This window comes from Pelmatolapia mariae, linkage group LG20 (assembly GCF_036321145.2).
Source record: "Pelmatolapia mariae isolate MD_Pm_ZW linkage group LG20, Pm_UMD_F_2, whole genome shotgun sequence".
In the NCBI taxonomy this organism is placed as follows: domain Eukaryota; kingdom Metazoa; phylum Chordata; class Actinopteri; order Cichliformes; family Cichlidae; genus Pelmatolapia; species Pelmatolapia mariae.
The window spans coordinates 28939136-28957883 of record NC_086244.1 but is presented as its reverse complement, the minus strand read 5'-3'; the positions used below and the strand labels follow the sequence as shown (position 1 = coordinate 28957883).

The window sequence follows — 18748 nt, the reverse complement described above, 5'->3', positions numbered from 1 at the left end:
ATAAACTTTACAGGAACGTGTCCTTTTGTGTTTGTCATCCATCATGAATTACCCCTTTCACTTCCAGTGACCTCCTTTTATTAACCTTTATTGTTTTCTTGACATCGATGCAGAGATTGTTGCCCCTGTAATAAAATCTCACTTTACTTTACCTTCTATTAAATTGCGTCTTTAGGCACTTTGTTACTAGCAGCCTGTTGCAAAAACACGTGATCATTTTATTGGTTGAATTTGGCAGGTAGAAAATGGTATTTTACCCTGACAAGTTGATTCTCAAAGTGCTGTTAGCCAAAAAAAAAAGTCATATGTCAGTATGGTGTCCAGTGTGTCCTTAAGAAAATGCAGACACTGGACAAATGGAGGACAAAAGAAAATGTGAAAGGCCTACAAAAAACTGTGGTAGATGAACAGTGTCTGAAAGTTGTGTCCTTAAGAAAAAGGAAACTAATCCAGCAAAGACCTGACACAGGACCTGAGAGATGCAATTGACCCTTCAGTTGATCATCTGCTGTTCACCGAAGCCTCATCGGAAATGGTCTCAGTAGAAGGGTGACTGTCAAGTCATCATTCTTCTTCTTCTTTTTTTTAAAGTGACACGAAAGCATGCCTCAGAGAGTTCAGGCTGTGTTGCAGAATAAAGGTTGTCATACCAAATGTTGACTTTCAAGCTCATAAGAATTGTGCATGCTCAGTGTTTGCCTTATAAACTGTATTTGCATGGATGTTTGCACATCTTTTATTAATTTTCTGCAGCTATTTCCCTTTATCCTGTAAATTCTGTTAGTATGTATCTCGAAAACATTTTGTTCATTCATTTATGTCAGGGTACAGGGTTTTATGTACAGATTGTTAGGGAGTTAAATAAAAAGAAATTCTAAAAAACGAACTGTAAATACAGTTAGAGTTACTTAACATTGAAAACGATGAGATTTGGTCCCTATTGTTTATTATTGTGTCAGTGATGTGCTTTAAAAATTACCACGAAGACCGGAAGTTTTAGTCTCTGCAATTGACCAATATCGGGCAATAATACTGGCTTACCAAAACATCGGTCGGGCTTTTCTTTTTTTAAATTTCTTCAAAACATTACACACCTTTTGTTTGGGCTCCTAGCTTCGTGTGAGACTTCAAAGGGTAACTCGGGAGCTTTATCCTTGGCACAAACAAGTTACGACACTCCACTTGATAAATGTAAAAAAAAAACGCAGATTAGGTTTAACTTAAATTCACAAACGGTAACTGGCAATTGATAGTCAAAAATTAATCTATTCAGAAAACGTTTTCAAATTATTTTTTTGGCAGCCCCACAAATAAGAGTGCACCCTCCCAAGTCGATGATGTCATCTTTACAAGGTGAGCATCCGCAGCCATTTTGTTAGCTAGCTTGAGGTTAAAAGAGGTTAGCCGTGTGCAGCTGTGTTGGTATACTCGCTTTGGTGGTGAAATTGCGTCGAACTCGATAACTCGTCGAAGTTGTTATTGACGTACAATTTTCGGCCACGCGCTCGTAAGCACGAGGAGGAGTCGTGTATTTGTTGACAGCGCGTTGTAAAACTGGACGGCCATTCATTTTTCGAGCTGACTTCAGTGTGCTAGCTCAGTGGCTAGCTGGCTAACTTGTTTACGAGTGTCATTTCTGGCAAAGAAACCATCCCGGCTTTCATGCCACCAGCTGTTAAACGCGAAAGAGTCGCAGAGTGACTGTTTCACGCAGTTCGCGTGTCTGCGCTTGTGTTACATTAGCTTCGCGCACAGTTAACAGAAGTAAACTAAAAGCCAGGGGTAGATCCGCTCGCACCACTCTGGTGTTTACTGATAACTTGAGCTCTCTCAGCTGACCGTGCTTGGACCAGAGCTCAGCCATCCTGGACACCATGTCAGAGCTTTACATTCGGGTGGCTGAGGAAGAAAATGAGGAACCCATGGAGATCCCGTCAGAGGACGATGGCACTGTTTTGCTGTCATCCGTAGCAGCGCAGTTTCCAGGGGCTTGCGGGCTGCGATACAGAAACCCAGAGACCCAGTGCATGAGGGGAGTCCGGCTTGTGGAGGGTGTCCTGCACCCACCGGAGAACGACTGGGGAAACCTGGTGTACATTGTCAATTACCCCAAAGGTATGCCAGGTGTTTGTGTCACTATAAACATGTAAGCAAATTGACAACCCTGCCCACAAACTGCCTGTTAAGTTGATTTGACTATAACTAGTTAAAAGTACCAATACATCGTATTACAATTAACGCTTTAATGCTCGGGATTGGTCCAAATTTGAACATAAAGTGTTGTTCATATTGTAGTGAAGCTGCTTTGCCCAACACCTAAACGTGTGCGCTGTATTTTAACTCGTATAAAAAATGTTGGTGACTGTACAGTAGTATTATATTACAAAATTCAGCAGCATCACAAACTGGAGCCTCCAAAAGATACCTTAAAGAGAGGTTACTGTATTAGATTGGTCTAAAAAAACACAAATGACACCAACAAAAAAACATTGTGAGACAGGTGACTGAACTGGATTAAAGCCTTGTATTTAATAGCTTGCTTACTGAATGTGATCAAATCCTGCAGCAAGGTTGTGACAATTGTGGAAAATTTTAACAGATTAGTTGATGCTGTTATGGCAACATGTTATTGAAATAGTAAACACAGTTGTATTTCGGTTTTCTGCAGTTTTTTTTTATTATTATTTAGAGGGAGCTTTGTAATTATATAAGACAGGGTTTTTTGATTGCTTTTTTTCCCCTCACTGGCATGATTTATTTATTCTTCATAGATAACAAAAGAAAGATGGAGGAAATAGACGCTGCCACAGTTGTGAAAATTAAAAGGGGCTTTCAGAAGACATCGGATCTTATTGTCCTCGGGTTGCCATGGAAAACAACAGAACAAGACCTCAAGGATTATTTCAGTACCTTTGGAGAGGTCATCATGGTGCAGGTATTGATGTGTCATGTGACTGTGAATGTTTTCGCAGTTCTTTTCTAGACCTTGTGCGCAACGAGGGTGTGACTTTTGTTTGTGTACTAATGAATTTGCTCACCTCGCCCATTTTCAGGTGAAGAGAGATGCAAAAACTGGCAATTCAAAAGGTTTTGGGTTCGTCCGGTTCACCGACTACGAGACGCAAACCAAAGTCATCGCTCAGAGACACATGATTGACGGGAGATGGTGTGACTGTAAACTTCCCAATTCAAAGGTGGGTTGGGCACGATTTTACCGTGTCTCAAAGAAGTGCTTCTGGTAGAAATTGATTTCTTCAGTGAATAAGGTTTGGTATAAATTCCTTTTTAGGTTTATATGTAGGCTTACAGCACCTGTTACTGCTTGTTGATCTGTGTCACACGATTGGGTTTCCACACTTACAAGCAGGTGTTTTAAAGTCATTGCAATGGATTTTTTTAAAAATGTCTTCATTAATAATGTAAGTTTATCACAGGTTACAAATGTTGATTCGATTTTGTAAAACTGAATCTGGATTGTTGAGGAGCATGACTTAAAATGAAATGGTGGTGCCCGTTCTTCCTTTCAGGCATGTCCCGATGAGCCGATGCGGAGCCGTAAAATCTTTGTTGGTCGCTGCACAGAGGACATGACAACTGATGATCTGAGGCAGTACTTCATGCAGTATGGTGAAGTCACAGACGTCTTCATTCCCAAACCTTTCCGGGCGTTTGCTTTTGTCACATTTGCTGATGACCAGGTAAGAGTGACCTTAAATGACAGGCTTTGAATATGAGTAGAGATGGTATTATACAGGAAGAGTGAGAAAGACCTAATATGTATGTTTAGATAAATCAAAAACAAATCTATAATATCAGTAATTATATGCATATAAGTTTGGTGTAGTAGTGGAAAACATGAGAGCTCAATTACAGATTTATACTATAAATACCTCATGATACCTGGTATTTATAGTGTACGGAGTATTTATTTACCTGTTAGAAAAAAGAAATACAGAGACTTAGTAACTCATTTCTTTCTCAGGTTGCCCAAGCTCTGTGTGGAGAGGACCTGATCATCAAGGGTGTCAGTGTGCACATCTCCAATGCTGAGCCCAAACACAATAATAGTAGGCAAATGATGGATCGAGGGCGTTTCGGGGCTGGTGGGTTCAATCAGGGCTATGGCAGTAATCGCGGTGGACTAGGCAGCAGTAGCGGAGGGGTTAACTTCGGGGCTCTCGGTCTAAACCCAGCCATGGTCGCGGCTGCTCAGGCAGCGCTGCAGAGCAGTTGGGGAATGATGGGCATGCTGGCTAACCAGCAGGGTCTGACCACAACGGCAGGCACAGCCACTACAACCAGAGACCAGACCTATAGCTCTGCGAGCACCAGTTACAGCAGCCCAAACTCAGCTAGCCTTGGTTGGGCTGCAGGCACTAACACGGCCTCCAGCAGCGGCTTCAGCTCTGGCTTTGGTGCATCTATGGAGTCTAAGTCTTCTAGTTGGGGAATGTAGATAGCTACGAGCTAACTATTTCTGTTGCTATAAGGCTGACCTGGTAAGTATACATATGAGGGGGGAATGGCTTAGATATTATGTTATTTAAAAAAGAAAAAATACACTGCCTTTTATTTTGTTAAAGAGGAAATTTATACTTGTGTGTGACTTATGTAGTCATGCATTGAATGGGTGAGAAGTGTAGTTTGTTAGTGGAAGCTGCCACACTACCTGGTTTTGTTTTTTGAGAATATGTTACACAAAGATGACTGTGCATGCAGGATAAAATTATTTATAAACGTGCACGAGTATCTCAAGAGCCCCCTGATTGCCTCTTGTGAAATGATGGGCTTTCTATAATTACATATAAATATATATGTATGTATGCATTTGATTTTATCTTTGTTTTTGTTTGACATCTTTTGGAAACGCCTTCATGGAAATCTCTTCTGCAGTTCACCAACTCTTTCCCAATTTCCCGGGAGGAAGCGCCTCATTGGCAGCAATGTTCGACAGATCTCAGTATCATTTCCCCTCCTCCCATGTGTAAATGCTTTGTCATCCAAGAACACAGCTTCACTCTGCATATACTGTTTTAGACGGTGGGTGTTGTCTTTTTTTCCTCTCCCCCTTTTTAATTTTTTTAAATTTTTGGGATATAGAAATTTTGTCTGCTGTTGTCACTTTTTGAGATCAGTGAGTGGGATTGGTGTTGGACCGAGTGAGAGTGAGCGAACGGGAGAGCGAAATGAAAGAAAGCGGTGTGAGAAGGACTGTTGGTGCGGAGTTTTTTCTTTTTTGTTGTTTGTTTTTCTTTTGGTTGTTTTTTTGTTTGTTTGTTTTCTTTTTTTTAATTCAAACGAGACAAATGCCTGCGAGAGTTGAGAAGAACCTGTGGCTTTGTGCGAGTGTGAGAGGAAGAAACCAGTACGAGTGTGTTCACCATGGCCATCACAAGGACATTTATTGCATCTCGAGATCCCTACGGTCTCTTTCTCTCATTGTTTTCTATCAACCTTAAATCTTTAAAATCACAGTGAAATGTCAAGTGCTATGAGTATTTGTATCCTTTTGTAGCTTTCTCTTGCTATCTGATTTGACGTGAATGCTGTGTCTGGTTGTGTGCTTTACTTTCTCCTTGTTACCACCCTCTCTGTGTGAAAATGTGACCTTGTGCTAGTGAAGTCTGTGTGGGTGGGTGGGGTTGCGGGACACTGAAAGAGTGCTGAAGTTTGAAAGCGAGCTCAGAAGTTGATGTGGTGAATGTTTGACAAGTTCCCATTGAAAGTTTGTGTTTGAAGTGGTTACGAATGCATTTTCTATGTTTTGTGAATAAAGGGAAGTCTGAAATAAAATTGAATTTGACTAGGTATAATGCCCTCTTGATAGTCACTTATTTTTAACTTACTTTACATTAATTGAACTGCCAACACTTTAATTCACATGTATAGGGACCTCGGACACGGAAAGCCCAGGTTTTCGTCTGAATGAAGGTTGGAGTCAGTTGCGTGGAAGACGAAGCCTTTGTTGGGTGTGCCGGTGCAAACCACAATGAACCTTAATCCTGAAAAGGATCTTCTTCACCTCACTTGCAAGAAACCTTGGACCACCAAATTTAGAGCGGACCATACTCGGTGACAATCAAGGTATTTTTTTTTTTTTTGTCATACATAAAGTTGTCACAGTTGGGACGAAAGTAACACCTGCTGCAGCGATCATTCTTTTGTCTGGTCCCCAATCTGTGAGACAGGTCTTGCTTTTCTAAAACTGGGTGTTTGTCAGTAAACACTTTATTCTTTTGTCTCCCAACAGTCACTTACATCAAAGTATTAACCAGTCGGGTGTTTGATGTGGTCAAAAATGATATCGGTGTAGCAGGAAGCTGTCTTGTTCTGTTTACCTTGATTGTAAAGTGGCTGAAATGTATCACCTGGCTGATCCTTTTTTCTTTTTTTTTCCTCATCAAAGGGACTTAACTGACTGAACAGCAGCAATTCACACATTGTATTCTGACATATTAGTATTGCATTGTTAAATAAAGGTTTGGAGTTTTTAATCATTGTGGTCTCTCAATGTAGATAAAATGTGACTTTTTTTCAGGCCATAATCTCTAGTTTTCCTTGCTTTTAATCCATATCTCTTTTTAGGATTTATTTGAAAACACGGATTCAATTCAGATTTAGTCTTTTTGTTAAAACTGCTCTAGCATCCTGCAGAAAGCTAGCTCATATATAATGTATATAGAAGATTGACTATATAAACAGACTCTTTACAGTCTTTGTTGGTGGATGTAATTTATATTTTCCTCCTGATGATGGTGCTGTTGTACAGTTTTTGCTGATTGTTGGACAGGACTCACATCCCCTTCATATATTAAAATTTGATATTTTCCATTTTTAAATGGCTGTAGGAGTTTGTGAAAATTTCTCTGCACACTCAAGACTACTATGAAACTAAACATACAAATCATCAGTTGACAATCAGGAATGCATCTCTAAAGGTTGTATTTATGTACAAGCAGTTTTTTTTAAAAAAAAAAAAAAACAACTTTTATCTAAAATCTTTTACACTCTAAATTACTCTTAATAATGTGTGGAAACCATTTTTATGGGCTGTCTGACAAGGTTTCTGAAAACTTATTTTTGGTGTGAAGTTATTTGAGATGAGCTCATTAAAACTGTACATAAATGCAGAAATTGTGATTTTTAAGAACTGAAAAAAGGCATCAAAACCAGATCAGTTTAAGTTTTACCTAAAAAATTAAATGAATAACAGAGAAGTCTGTACATCTCTCAGAATTACTCTGCAATAATACCAGAAGTACAAGATGGTGGGTTTAAATATTTTCCTTGTGCTTAAACATAACATTTATTATACATACAGCCATGATCTTTAAAAGGTCCTCCTATAACTCAAATTCCCCATAGAGAATAACGTTTCTCACAGTGTGATTTAATGTGGTTTCTCCCACTGCAAGCAGGTTGCAAAGGTTTTCCAGAGGAATTTTTCTCAGCTTGATCTTTTCCAGGATGCAGTCTGGTTTCTGAGAGTGCTCTCTGCTGTCTTGTCAGAGGTATGCACCAGGACTGTTTATCTGAATTAAACGAATGGGTCCATGAGAAAAATTTCTGTATTTTCATATGACTTGCAAGCAAATTTGTACCTAGATTTTTGTTTTTATAATTTAAATTAAAGTGGAGAACCAAGTGTGCATACGCCCAAACCTCTTGTTCCATCAGTCCCAGATTGTCAGTGGTTGGTGGAGCGTAATATTGACGTACCAGACAAAATAATCTCACTCTTACTACACCTGCTGCACTCAGTCTCAGTTAGTTAGATCATATTTTAAGTCCTGGAGTCTCATTCATACACCCTCAAGCGTGACGCACTTCCAATTGACGTCAGTTCCAATCCAAATTAAACCTCTCTCCACGTACCCACGCATTTTTATGTTTTTTTGTGATTTATTGTGATGTAAGCACAGAGTTCAAAGCTGTTTCTTCTGTTCTACTATTCCTATAAGTAATTTTGAAATTTTACACAACATTTAGAAAGCGTAATCTGTCATTATGTTTTGTACTTTAATTTGCTTTATGTCACGAAGCAGAAGTATTCAAGCCTTTAATTTTAATACTCTAATACTTAAGAGTTGTGACTTTCTGTATTTGTATTATCTCAATAACAATGAGCCACCACTGCATTGTGTGATAACTTCTTTCATTATAACCAGTTTGTAATGTACTTTAATGTACTTGACTACAATAAACGTTCAAGTTCTATAGATGAATTTTTAAAAAACTAAAATCTTCTGCCTTTTAAATTAAGCAAATTAACTGTAACAAAGCTTTGCCAGCCAGTATTTTAGTACACAGCACAATTACTGAGCTGCTTGCTTTTTAAGGGCCCATGAAACCACATAAATTTTCAGCACTGGACCCATATGTAAAACGCTGTTTTTAATGTGTCTTAAATGATTTATAGAAATGATTCTGATTTGGGGTTTGATCTTGACTAAAATCAGTGTTGACCGTCATCCAGTCCTCCTCCTGCTGCATCGTCATCACGCTGTCTGGTGTCTCCTTGGTGCCTGCTTTGTCTGCACATGAGTCAGGGCTCAGTTAAGGCAGGGCAGGTGCAAGATGACACCTCTAACAGCCTCTTGTGCTCTAATGCAACCCCTGCATGGCATCAGGCCACATTAAGAATACAAGGCCCTATTGTAGCGAGCCTCGCTCTGATAATAAAGCTGCATGTTTATGGTACTCGAAGTGTATATATGTAGTTAAGCATTGAAATGACGGAGTTTATATTGTTTTTGTTCTGCTGTGTACCCTTTCAGGATCAAAGCTCCGACATGAAGAGTCAAATGAGCTCTTTGAAGCGTCCCAAGATGGCCAAATGAAAGCCTGATGTTAACATCAATATGGTAATCACCAAAGCTATTGCAGCGCAGGTGCACTGAGGCGAGGCTTTGTTTACTGTTTAACAGCAGGTGTAATAACAGCTGTGACACACTCCTGTCAGGTACAACAACCATCACTGCTGTACGAGTTAAAGCAGTCTTGTTAGCACAAGACTTTTTACAAGACTCTTTTTACAGCGGCTGGGAATTTCCTGACAAACCTGAAGTGCTTAAAGGATTACAGTTTTTGGTTTTGGGGTTTTGTTTTTTTAAATCAAGATTGTTATAAAATACACTTTATGAACGTAGAAACTGAGGTGAGTAATTCTGGAGAGTTGAATGTGCTTAAGGTGAGAAGGTGTTTTATGCTTCTAATGGGCAGCTAACTGTAGACCAGTACAGGAAATGAAGGTAATTAAAGCTGTGGAGTTGTATTCAACTTTCACAGCTGAAAGTGTATTGTTGCTGTTTTTTGGTCATTACTTTAGCACCACCAGGAAGCAGTATCTGCTCTCAGTGCTCATCCCATTTTAACCTCCTAGGACCCAGTGTCCACATATGTGGACATCACATTTTGGGTTGGCTGGACCACAGTACAAAATTTTGCTCTACAAGGGCCTGATATCCACTTACAAGGACATTGTACTGCCACTGTTCTATTCACATTTAAAACGAATATCCTCATATGTGGCTATCAGGCGCTAAAAAGATAATTCTTTGTTTTTACATTCATCAGGCCCCAATCAGCCCAAATAGCAAAGAGAAATTAAAAATTGTTACCCTTAAAAGAGTTCAGATCTTAGGAGGTTGAATATTCACACTCACTTCATTAGATGTACCTTACTAGTACTGTGTCGGGCCCCCTTTTGCTTTCAGAAATGTTTTATGTCTTTGTAGCACAGGTTCAGGACGGTGATGAAAAAGCCTTCAAGATTTTGGTCCTTATTGACATGATTACATCACATCGTTGCTGCAGGTTTCTGACATGTACATCCGGGATCTGACTCTCCTGTTTCACTGCATCCAAAAGGTGCTCTTCCTGTCTGAGCATTGGTGACTGTGGGGGCCATTTGAGTACAGCGAACTCGCTCAGACCAGTTTGAGATGATTTGAGCTTTGTGATAGGGTTATATCCTAATGGAAGCAGCGATCAGGTGCACTGTGGGCATGGATAAGGTGAAACAATGCTCATTTGATACTAAAGAGCCTAAAGTGAACTCTAAAATAACATTACACTACCAGCAACCTGAAACACTGATACAACTCCATGCTTTCATCTTGTGTATGCCACCCACTGTCTCTGGAAAGATGTTGTTTTGAGCACTTCTTTGAGAACTACTTCTGCTGCAGCAGCCGTTGTCTTGCCAAAAAACGACCTTCTGCAACTCAAACAAAAATAAGCACATTTTTTCTAAAACAAACGTCTCCAGCCAAATAAGTGTTCACGAAGAGCTGGCTAAATGAAAGCCAGTGACATTTGGCCATTTTCCAGTTTTGAAGACAAAAGATTTAAAACTTTGACGGGCTTTAAACCCCACGTCTCTTCTCTCCAGTAGTAGTAAATATCTAAAAATAACGCTTTTATGAAAGCACAGATTAAAAAATTAGGCTAAAGGCCTCTGAGTGATACTGACTGAAAACACGTGGGAGTTGCAGGAGGTAGCCCATTTCCCTCAGGCTTTGAGGTGTTGTGTATTCATAGATGCTCTTCTGCATACCTTAGATGTAATGAGTGGTTATTTGGCTGCTCTATTGCCTTCCTATGAGCAGTTTGGCCATTCTCCTCTGACCTCTGATATCAACAGTTTTTGCCCAGAGAACTGCTGCTCACTTGTTACTTTCTTTTTCCAGACCATTTTCTGTAAACCCTAGAGATGATTGTGCAGGAAAATCTACTTGTATCAGCAGTTTTGGCAATACTCAGACCATCCTGTCTGGCACCAACAACCCTGCCACGTTTAAAGTCGCTTAAATCACCTTTCTTCCCCATTCTGATGTTTGGTTTGAATTTCAATAGGTTGTCTTAACCACATCTACAAGCCTGCATGCATTGATTTGCTGCTATCTGACTGGCTGATTAACTATTTGCATTGATGAGCAGTTTAACCGGTATACCCAATAAACAGCGGTTTATTTATCTAAGAATTGTTTCTAAGGTTTCAAAGCCAATCCTAAACAGTCCAGACCCAGGATAGGGTTTAATGATGGTGTTGTGTTCACCGTATTATAGTAATGTATGAGTATATGGAGGCCGGACACTAAAGCATCTTAATACTTTAAATCAGTTACAGTAATGTCACCTTAGGGAAACTTGTGATGCTGAGTTTTAAATGAGTCTTTGAACTTGTGCTGTAATTTTTATAGTGACCTGCTGTATTTGAAGTCAGTTTTTCCCATGTTATTTAAATTGTAGAGCATACCTAACATTATGTTGTCTCACAGTTTATTGTACTGTATGCTACAGTATCATTGAAGAAGTCTCCACGTTGGTGTCCACTAAAACAGTGAAGGGTTTAATAGTGTTAACATGAGTTTGTGCATGTGTAAAGAAATGTGTCAGGGTCTTAGGGCCACCTGCTGGGCAACCACTGAAAAGACAACATGAAATGGTTTATTTGTCATTTCATGTGGTGACCTGTTATCACATTCATTGTTAATATTTGTGATATTGTTTTGATACAGATCGGTATGTGTAGCTACAGATTTTAATTATTCTTACTATCTGGAATTGGTAGTGCATTCACTTGGCAAGCAAAAGATTGCTGGTTCGATTCCCACCGGAGACACATCCCCTTTAGGGTTGCGTCAGGAGTGTCATGTGGTGTAAAACTCCACCATATCAGACTTGTGGAGCTACTTGCTATTTTTAAAATAAAGTTGTTTTATAAATTATGTCTTCATCAGTGTTAAATGGTTATGTAGATCAGAATGTCTTTGCCTTTAAAATGCAGGTCACGGTTATATATCGCGGTCCTCTGTAACTTGTTGCCTTATTTAGTATCACACACTTCAATCCTGTTTACAGCATCCAGACAGTTAAGGACCATTCAAGCTAATTATAGAGGGATTGAAAATCTTTATTTAGCCTAACACAGCACAGTGCAAGGGTTCACCTTAATCCAGTGTTTACACCGTGGACCCCGTGCCCAACATGACTGTGGAACAGTATCCTGGCGGCCTGTGTAATATCGAGATGGAGTCACATATCCCCTCTGACTACATCAAAATACACAGGAGGTGTCTACAGTGCACATAATCTATTGTTCCACCTCTTGATAAATATAACCACAACAAGTCTCTGTGAGAAGTAAAAAGTTGGTTGAAGTAGATTCTGGGTCCTAGATGGTGAAAAGTTGAAAGATGGAATGTTTAAAATCTTCACTTGTTGATAACGTCCCCTCGTCCTCGGTCTTCCATCGTGTTTGTTTTTGGGTGTTGTGAAGATCTCCCTTAAGCATTGTAGGATGAAGAGGAGACATTTCCGCCATGACCTGTCCAGTTGGTGTGGATGAAATGACCGGGGTTTGAGAGTAGCTCATATGTGTGGGCTCCAAAGTAGTCCCTCTGAGCCTAAAAACAAAGCCAGATACAGATACCTTTTTAAAATCTGCAAATCCTTAAAATATTTTAACCAAAAGATTCACGATATGAAAAATGATTTTATAGCATCTAGATTCCAGCACAAGACTCGAGCTACAAGGGATCTTTTATTGTGATACACCTCCTATAGTGGAGGCGTGACCGTTTCCAGAATTGTGTTACCTGAAGAAGGTTGGCGGGCAGCTTGTCATGTCTGTAGCCATCATAGAAGGACAGAGCGGTAGTGAAACAGGGCATGGGGATGCCATGTTGGACTCCAGTGCTGACTGTTCTGCGCCATGACTCCTACAGCAGGAGAGTAAACAGAATGAAGACATAATTAAGTTTGTTTACAGGACTAAATTAAATCACTGTGAATCTGGTCATCTCAAGGCTTTTGGTAACCAAAACAATCACTGCAGCATTTTCATCAGCTCAAATTCTGCAGGACTCACTATGACTGCAAAACTTGCAAAGGAAAAACCTGGAAAGGGGAGACGAAAAAAAATGTATTGTGTACTTGGGTCTATTGGGATGGATTCAATTCTGATCATCTTCACACACTTTGAATTAGTTCATCCGTTTAATGTAAAGGGAACCCAGACCACTATATCACAAATCAACCAGAGGGCTGGTGACTATAAGACAAGTCGTACTGTTGCTTCACTCCTTTTCTATATTTTAAAAAAAAAAAAAAAAAAAAAAAGAGGAAATAACTTGTTTTTTGTGCCTTTGTCAATGTGGTGATTGCAGGTTATTGCTTGGCCCCTTCCTCCTTCCTCATACCTGGCAGTCTTGCACAGCGTTACTGAAGAAAGTGTCCAGCAGCAAGTTCTGCAGCTCAGCGTTCCTGTCGAAAGCCTCTTTGATTTTACCCAAGAAGACACTGGAAGAGGAAAAGCAGTGTTAATGTTCTCCTGACATACTGTAATAAAAACTCCATTTAAACAAAGTTCAATGCCCTTTGAGAACTTCATCTCCATTAGCTGGCTGGTGACTGTACTGCAAATTATGAGTGTTAAATGTGCGATTATGCAACAACTGTGCCAGGTTACACAAAGTAAACCAGTGTCACAATCACAATTTCCTCATTCTTCTCTCTCAATATGATTTTATGGGAAGAGTGCTTTTGTTCCTCTCTTTTCTCACTCCAACATTACAACACAACGCATTGACAAAAAGGCAATTTTACAACCTTATGGCACTGCATAAAGGTTTTTCTTGCACTTAAAGAAACTGCAGCTTAACTCAAATGTCCTTAAATCTTACTCAAGCAACAAAAACTTCTGTTTTTGTTGGGCTTTCTTAACAAGGGCTCTCAGACACCCTCGCCCCCACTGTTTGGACAACAGTGTTGAAACTTTTGCACAACATGGAAGTGAGGCAAACTTCTGCTGTGTGGACACATGAGGGCAAAAGTACCTTCGAATGATGCAGCCTCCTCTCCACATCAGGGCGATCGCACCATAGTTGAGCGTCCAGCCGAACTCTTTGGCTGCCTGGCGCAGCAGCATGAATCCCTGCGCGTAGGAAATGATCTTGGACGCATACAGGGCCTGGACAAATGAAAACATAACAATTTTCATATTACTTTCAGTGTTTAAAATGTCTATTCATCACTTCTGGTACCTGGTAATCTCAAAGGGTGCACAGACATTTTTACTTTGACCTCTCTGTGGCATATTGCTCTAAACTGGCCCATTTAGAGTAAATGCATTTACTGTGGGTTTTACCTTTCTGATGTCTTCTAGGAAGGTAGCCTTGTTGCCGCTGAATTTGACCCCCTGTGGCCCTGACAGGCTGCGGCTGGCCTCCACTCTCTCATCCTTTAGAGAAGACAGACATCTGGCAAAGACAGCCTCCCCTGGGAGACAACAGGATGAGAGAAGGGAGAGGAAAGAAGAGGGACAGCATTAGTGCATATACTACACACACCGCTTTGAGTGTCACATAAACTAACTGCCCAGCTTTTTTTTCTTTCTTTTTTTTAAATTTAAATAATAATCTAGGTTTCCTGAAATCTCAAAAAATGACAAAGCATTACATAGAATTTCCAAGCTGATAGTCACAGTGACCCTGTGCTATCAGCCAACGCTCGAGCGACAGCATGACTCAGCAGTGTTTGCAATAGTGTTTGGTAAAGCAGGCGTGCCAAAGCTACAGTAGACAAAACTCAAGGTTTCCCAGATTAGAGAGGATCGTTTCCTTGCCACTAACTGAGGACAGTAGGAAAAAAAAAAAAAAAAAAAACCTGTTGGGTCAGCATGACTTGCTAAAACCTGCACTGCTCTGTAACGCAATGGACTGAGTCAAACTGTCCTAGTGAGGAATGTGATCCCTGCTGGGTGAGAGCGCCTCCTGTGCATACTGCTTCGCCCTGATGGGCTTAGTTCTCACACAATGAAGCCTTTTATTCTGCACCCATCCCTCTCTATCACAGCAGGGTATGCAACACAGACAGGGAACGAGCAAACACAGTAATTTAAAAAAAATCTCACTTTTGGGTACATTGGATACATTTTCAATATAGTTTACCCTGCATGCTTTTAAAGTTAACCATAAAAAGCTTGCTTCTTGTTTAGGTCTGTTTATAAAACAGACTATGATACAGTCACAGCAAAGACCAAAGCCAAATCCCCCTTATGTCACCTGACATGCACAGGCCATCAGAATAGCCTTCAAGCTTCTTACAGGCAACAACATATTGATCACATCCTCTAAAAGAAGCTCACAGCCCATGCTGTGTTTGCCAACTGACAGATCGAAAGTATAAGCCCAAGAAATCTGATCATTAAAGGGTAATTTGATAAGTGGCTTTTGCGGTATTGGTACATGACACTAGCCTTTATGAGTAGTTCATTGCTTTAAGCCTCCTTTCTTCCTCTTACCGATCAGTGTGACAGGTGTCCCGTACTCGAGGGCTGAAATGGCCGTCCACTTCCCTGTGCCTTTCTGTCCAGCACTGTCCCGGATTTTGGGCAGCAGATGTTTACCGTCAGAGTCTTTGTATTTAAGGATGTTAGCTGTGATCTCAATCAGGAAGGAGTCCAGCTCAGTCTTGTTCCAGCTGTCAAAAGCCTTAAAAAACAAAACAAAAAATCAAAAACATATATTGTCTTTATATTTTACATAATTAATACTGCCAGACAAATGTGAAAGTGGTGTCATAGAAGTACAACAAGCGCACCTGTGCCATCTCATCATGGTCCATACCCAACACATCCTTCATCAGGTGATAGGCCTCACAGATCAGCTGCATATCTCCATACTCAATGCCGTTATGGACCATTTTCACAAAATGACCCGCACCCTCATCGCCAACCTGCTCAAGCCACACAATATTTGTTAGATGATTTGGCATAATAATAACAACAAATATATCTTTAATAAACATTAAATATACACACAGATTAAAAAAATAAAAAATACATCACTCACCCAGTCACAACAAGGCTCTCCTGTTCCAACTTTGGCAGCGATGCTCTGGAAGATGTCCTTTATGTATGGCCTATAAAATAAACATTAACTTACACTCTGAAATTGATGAATGTTTGATTTTTAAAACACATGAAATGAAGCTGATGACTTACCAGGCCTCTTTATGTCCACCAGGCATGAGTGAGGGTCCATAGCGTGCACCCTCCTCTCCACCACTCACTCCACTGCCAACAAACAGCAGGCCCTTCTCTTTCAGACTCTTGCACCGTCGCTATAGGATAGAAGTACATGAGCTATGACGATATCCTCTGGAATAAAGAGGTTTTGCTCCACAGTGAATGTTTATGACTTACTGTTGTGTCTCTGTATTCAGAGTTGCCACCATCAATGATGATGTCCCCAGCCTCAAGAAGAGGAACCTGAGAATGAACAGATGTAGTACAAACCCAATAAATATATGCAGGTTGGATGCAGTTTCCAAACTTTAGCCCAGTTCAGTACTGACTGCTCACCAGCTTGTCAATGAAGTCATCCACAGCCTGTCCAGCCTTGACCAGCAGGATGATCCTCCTGGGCTTCTTGAGCTTGGTCACCATGTCTTCCAGAGATTCTGCTCCAATCACCTTGGAGCCCTTAGCCTCGTTCTGCAGGAAGTCATGCACCTTGGACACGGTACGGTTGTAAGCGCAGACCTGTTGGAAAGATATTGAATGAGTGAAAAAAAAGTGGAACAGGTTATGCAGGGAGTAGCAGCAACACACGCAGGAGGCATCAACTTACCACAAAGCCGTGGTCATTCATGTTCATGATGAGGTTCTGGCCCATGACGGCCAAACCAATTAGTGCAATGTCTGCTCTGAGGAAACAAGAATCACATCACAGGTGAGAAGATCGGATAGTCTGGCTTCAGGGTAATTATCATCAAAACAGCCTTCTGTCTAGTATCCCTCTAGTCATCCAGTGTATTTTTATTCCAAGTAAATTAAAACATGGGCTTCAGAGTCCTCACTCCGAAGATCCCTTTAATTTCCCAGAGTCCATAGCGACCATCACCCAATTCAGTGCTGCATAGACCACACATATTTCTACCAAACTCTAAAGCTGACCCCGGTCAGATAACAGCACCGTTAGCATTAACTACTAAAGAAGATTACTCTCAGCAAAGGAGAAAAACAAAAGAACCTCAACTCGTAGGTATAACCTTTCTATTGCCCCGACTTTGTACAAAAAAGACACAACAGAAGAAGACGCAAAGAAACAAGTGAAGAACTTACTCAGCCATTGTGTTCTGTGGGCAAAGTAACTGTAAGGTAACTGTGTTAAAATGACAGTCGAGCTCGCACACCAGTCCTTTCCTTCAGATTTCCTCCTTGCTCGTTTTCCACTTCCTCGTTCTCATCTAAACTTGACTGAGACTCTTAGGCACGCCCACGTAGAGCAAGAACCAATCGAAGAGCTTTCTGCAAACAAGCCACGTCCAAGGCTAAATTTGATTGGTCTAGAATTCTGAGCAGAGCTATCGCTTCTCCTGTTGGCTTCCCCGGAAGTCACTCACGAAGCGTCAGTGCACGCCATACGTGTGCTTGACGAAAGACCTGTTTCAGAAATGGATTTTCCTCTTTAAGTATCGCTATACAGTCAAACTTGTATTGACTAGTAAGTTTAAGAACAACATTTTAACCTGATGATTTTGCCTTGTCAGTCTCCCAGTTGGATACCTCGTTTCTATTGGCAGCGGTTAAATCCGTCAGACCTGAGAGCTGCGCTTGCGCCACAATAAACTATATGTCTATATCTATAAGTCAGTGAATCCCGTTTTCTTTTTCTCTGGTGAATATCTGAACAAGTACATTGTGTATTTCATCTTTTAATCACAAATGCAGAACATATGCCCATTGTTTAGCTGTTTAGTAAGTAAGTAAGTAAAATTTATTTATATAGTGGTTTACAACACAAGAAATGGAAATATAAAACAATATAACAGTAAATAAAACAGCAATGTAAAACAATAAAAACAACATAAATTAATAAAATTCTTTTCTGAATAAAAATGTCTTCAGTTGGTTTTTAAAAGAATCATTACCAAATGTCTTTCTTATGACAATATCTAAATTTTATGATTTCAGTATATTGATTACACACCCAGCAAGTTTTCTAGAAGAAGAATTGCCTATATATATTTTTAGTAGAATATGCAACAGCACAATCAGTAATAATTTCAGTGCATATGCAGTCAATTTTCCTGTTGCTAACTAGCTCAATGCATTACACACAGGTAAAGTGAGGATATGGATGGAGTAGACATTGATTCTTTTCATGTTAAGTTATATTTCACACATTCTGGCACAGGAAAGATGTTCTTGGCAGTCTTTGTTTGAAATGTTTGTCTTTTCCTCTGTATAATGGAAATAAATGGCATCTGAAAAACTGAGGACCAGTGTGCGGAGTGTGTCGGTGGGTGTTCCTGTGCTGTGAACGAAGTTTGTTTAAAACAAAAAGAAAAACCAAAGAAAACAAATGATCTGGAAGAAAAAGAGAGAGACAGAAAGTGATTGCTGAGCTCCTTATATACCTTCAGTTAAGCAATTGAGCACAGTGACAAATATTACTCTAAATAGGCCACTCCCCTAATCTAAATAATCACAATAACCTGTGAGTGGATATGGAGGACTAAGGGCCATCACACATATTTATTCAGAATAAAAGTTGTTTGTGTTTCTGTTTTGGGAATGTCAAAATAAATATGCACAACAGCAAGTACACATTAAAAATCATCAAAAAGACAAAGTAACACATGTCGTATACTTGACTTTGACTTCAGTTTGTGTGTGTAGGAGGGAAATACAATCAGAATTTTTATGTTACTGTCAAGCTAGCTCACTGTTTGAACA

General features: G+C 40.1%; 2 protein-coding genes across 10 annotated transcripts; one reads left to right on the top strand and one right to left on the bottom strand.

Moving 5' to 3' along the window:
• The first annotated feature begins 1363 nt into the window (after positions 1-1363).
• On the top strand, positions 1364-13371 carry tardbpa (TAR DNA binding protein a). 9 transcript variants are annotated; one of them, XR_010092004.1, is made up of 11 exons: positions 1364-2115; positions 2772-2935; positions 3054-3194; positions 3528-3698; positions 3983-4103; positions 4894-5040; positions 5890-6084; positions 7419-7511; positions 8778-8864; positions 9738-9870; positions 13173-13371. XR_010092004.1 is itself a non-coding variant. In XM_063465398.1 (5 exons), exons 1-5 carry the CDS (start codon positions 1875-1877, stop codon positions 4454-4456), a joined length of 1191 nt encoding a protein of 396 aa, XP_063321468.1. In that variant the 5' UTR covers positions 1364-1874; the 3' UTR covers positions 4457-5003. The 9 variants fall into 9 exon arrangements, 1 of the variants encoding a protein (XP_063321468.1); XR_010092001.1 differs by lacking the exon at positions 9738-9870; XR_010092002.1 differs by lacking the exon at positions 9738-9870 and having other exon boundaries at positions 7416-7511.
• pgd (phosphogluconate dehydrogenase) lies at positions 11878-17262 on the bottom strand. The gene is made up of 13 exons (XM_063465397.1): positions 17132-17262; positions 16638-16713; positions 16370-16549; positions 16211-16276; positions 16010-16128; positions 15858-15927; positions 15607-15741; positions 15308-15497; positions 14153-14283; positions 13842-13975; positions 13206-13305; positions 12603-12725; positions 11878-12410 (listed from the first exon to the last, which is right to left on the bottom strand). The coding sequence occupies exons 1-13, from the start codon at positions 17137-17139 to the stop codon at positions 12291-12293; spliced, it is 1452 nt and encodes a 483-aa protein (XP_063321467.1). The 5' UTR covers positions 17140-17262; the 3' UTR covers positions 11878-12290.
• Between the last annotated feature and the right edge of the window lie 1486 nt (positions 17263-18748).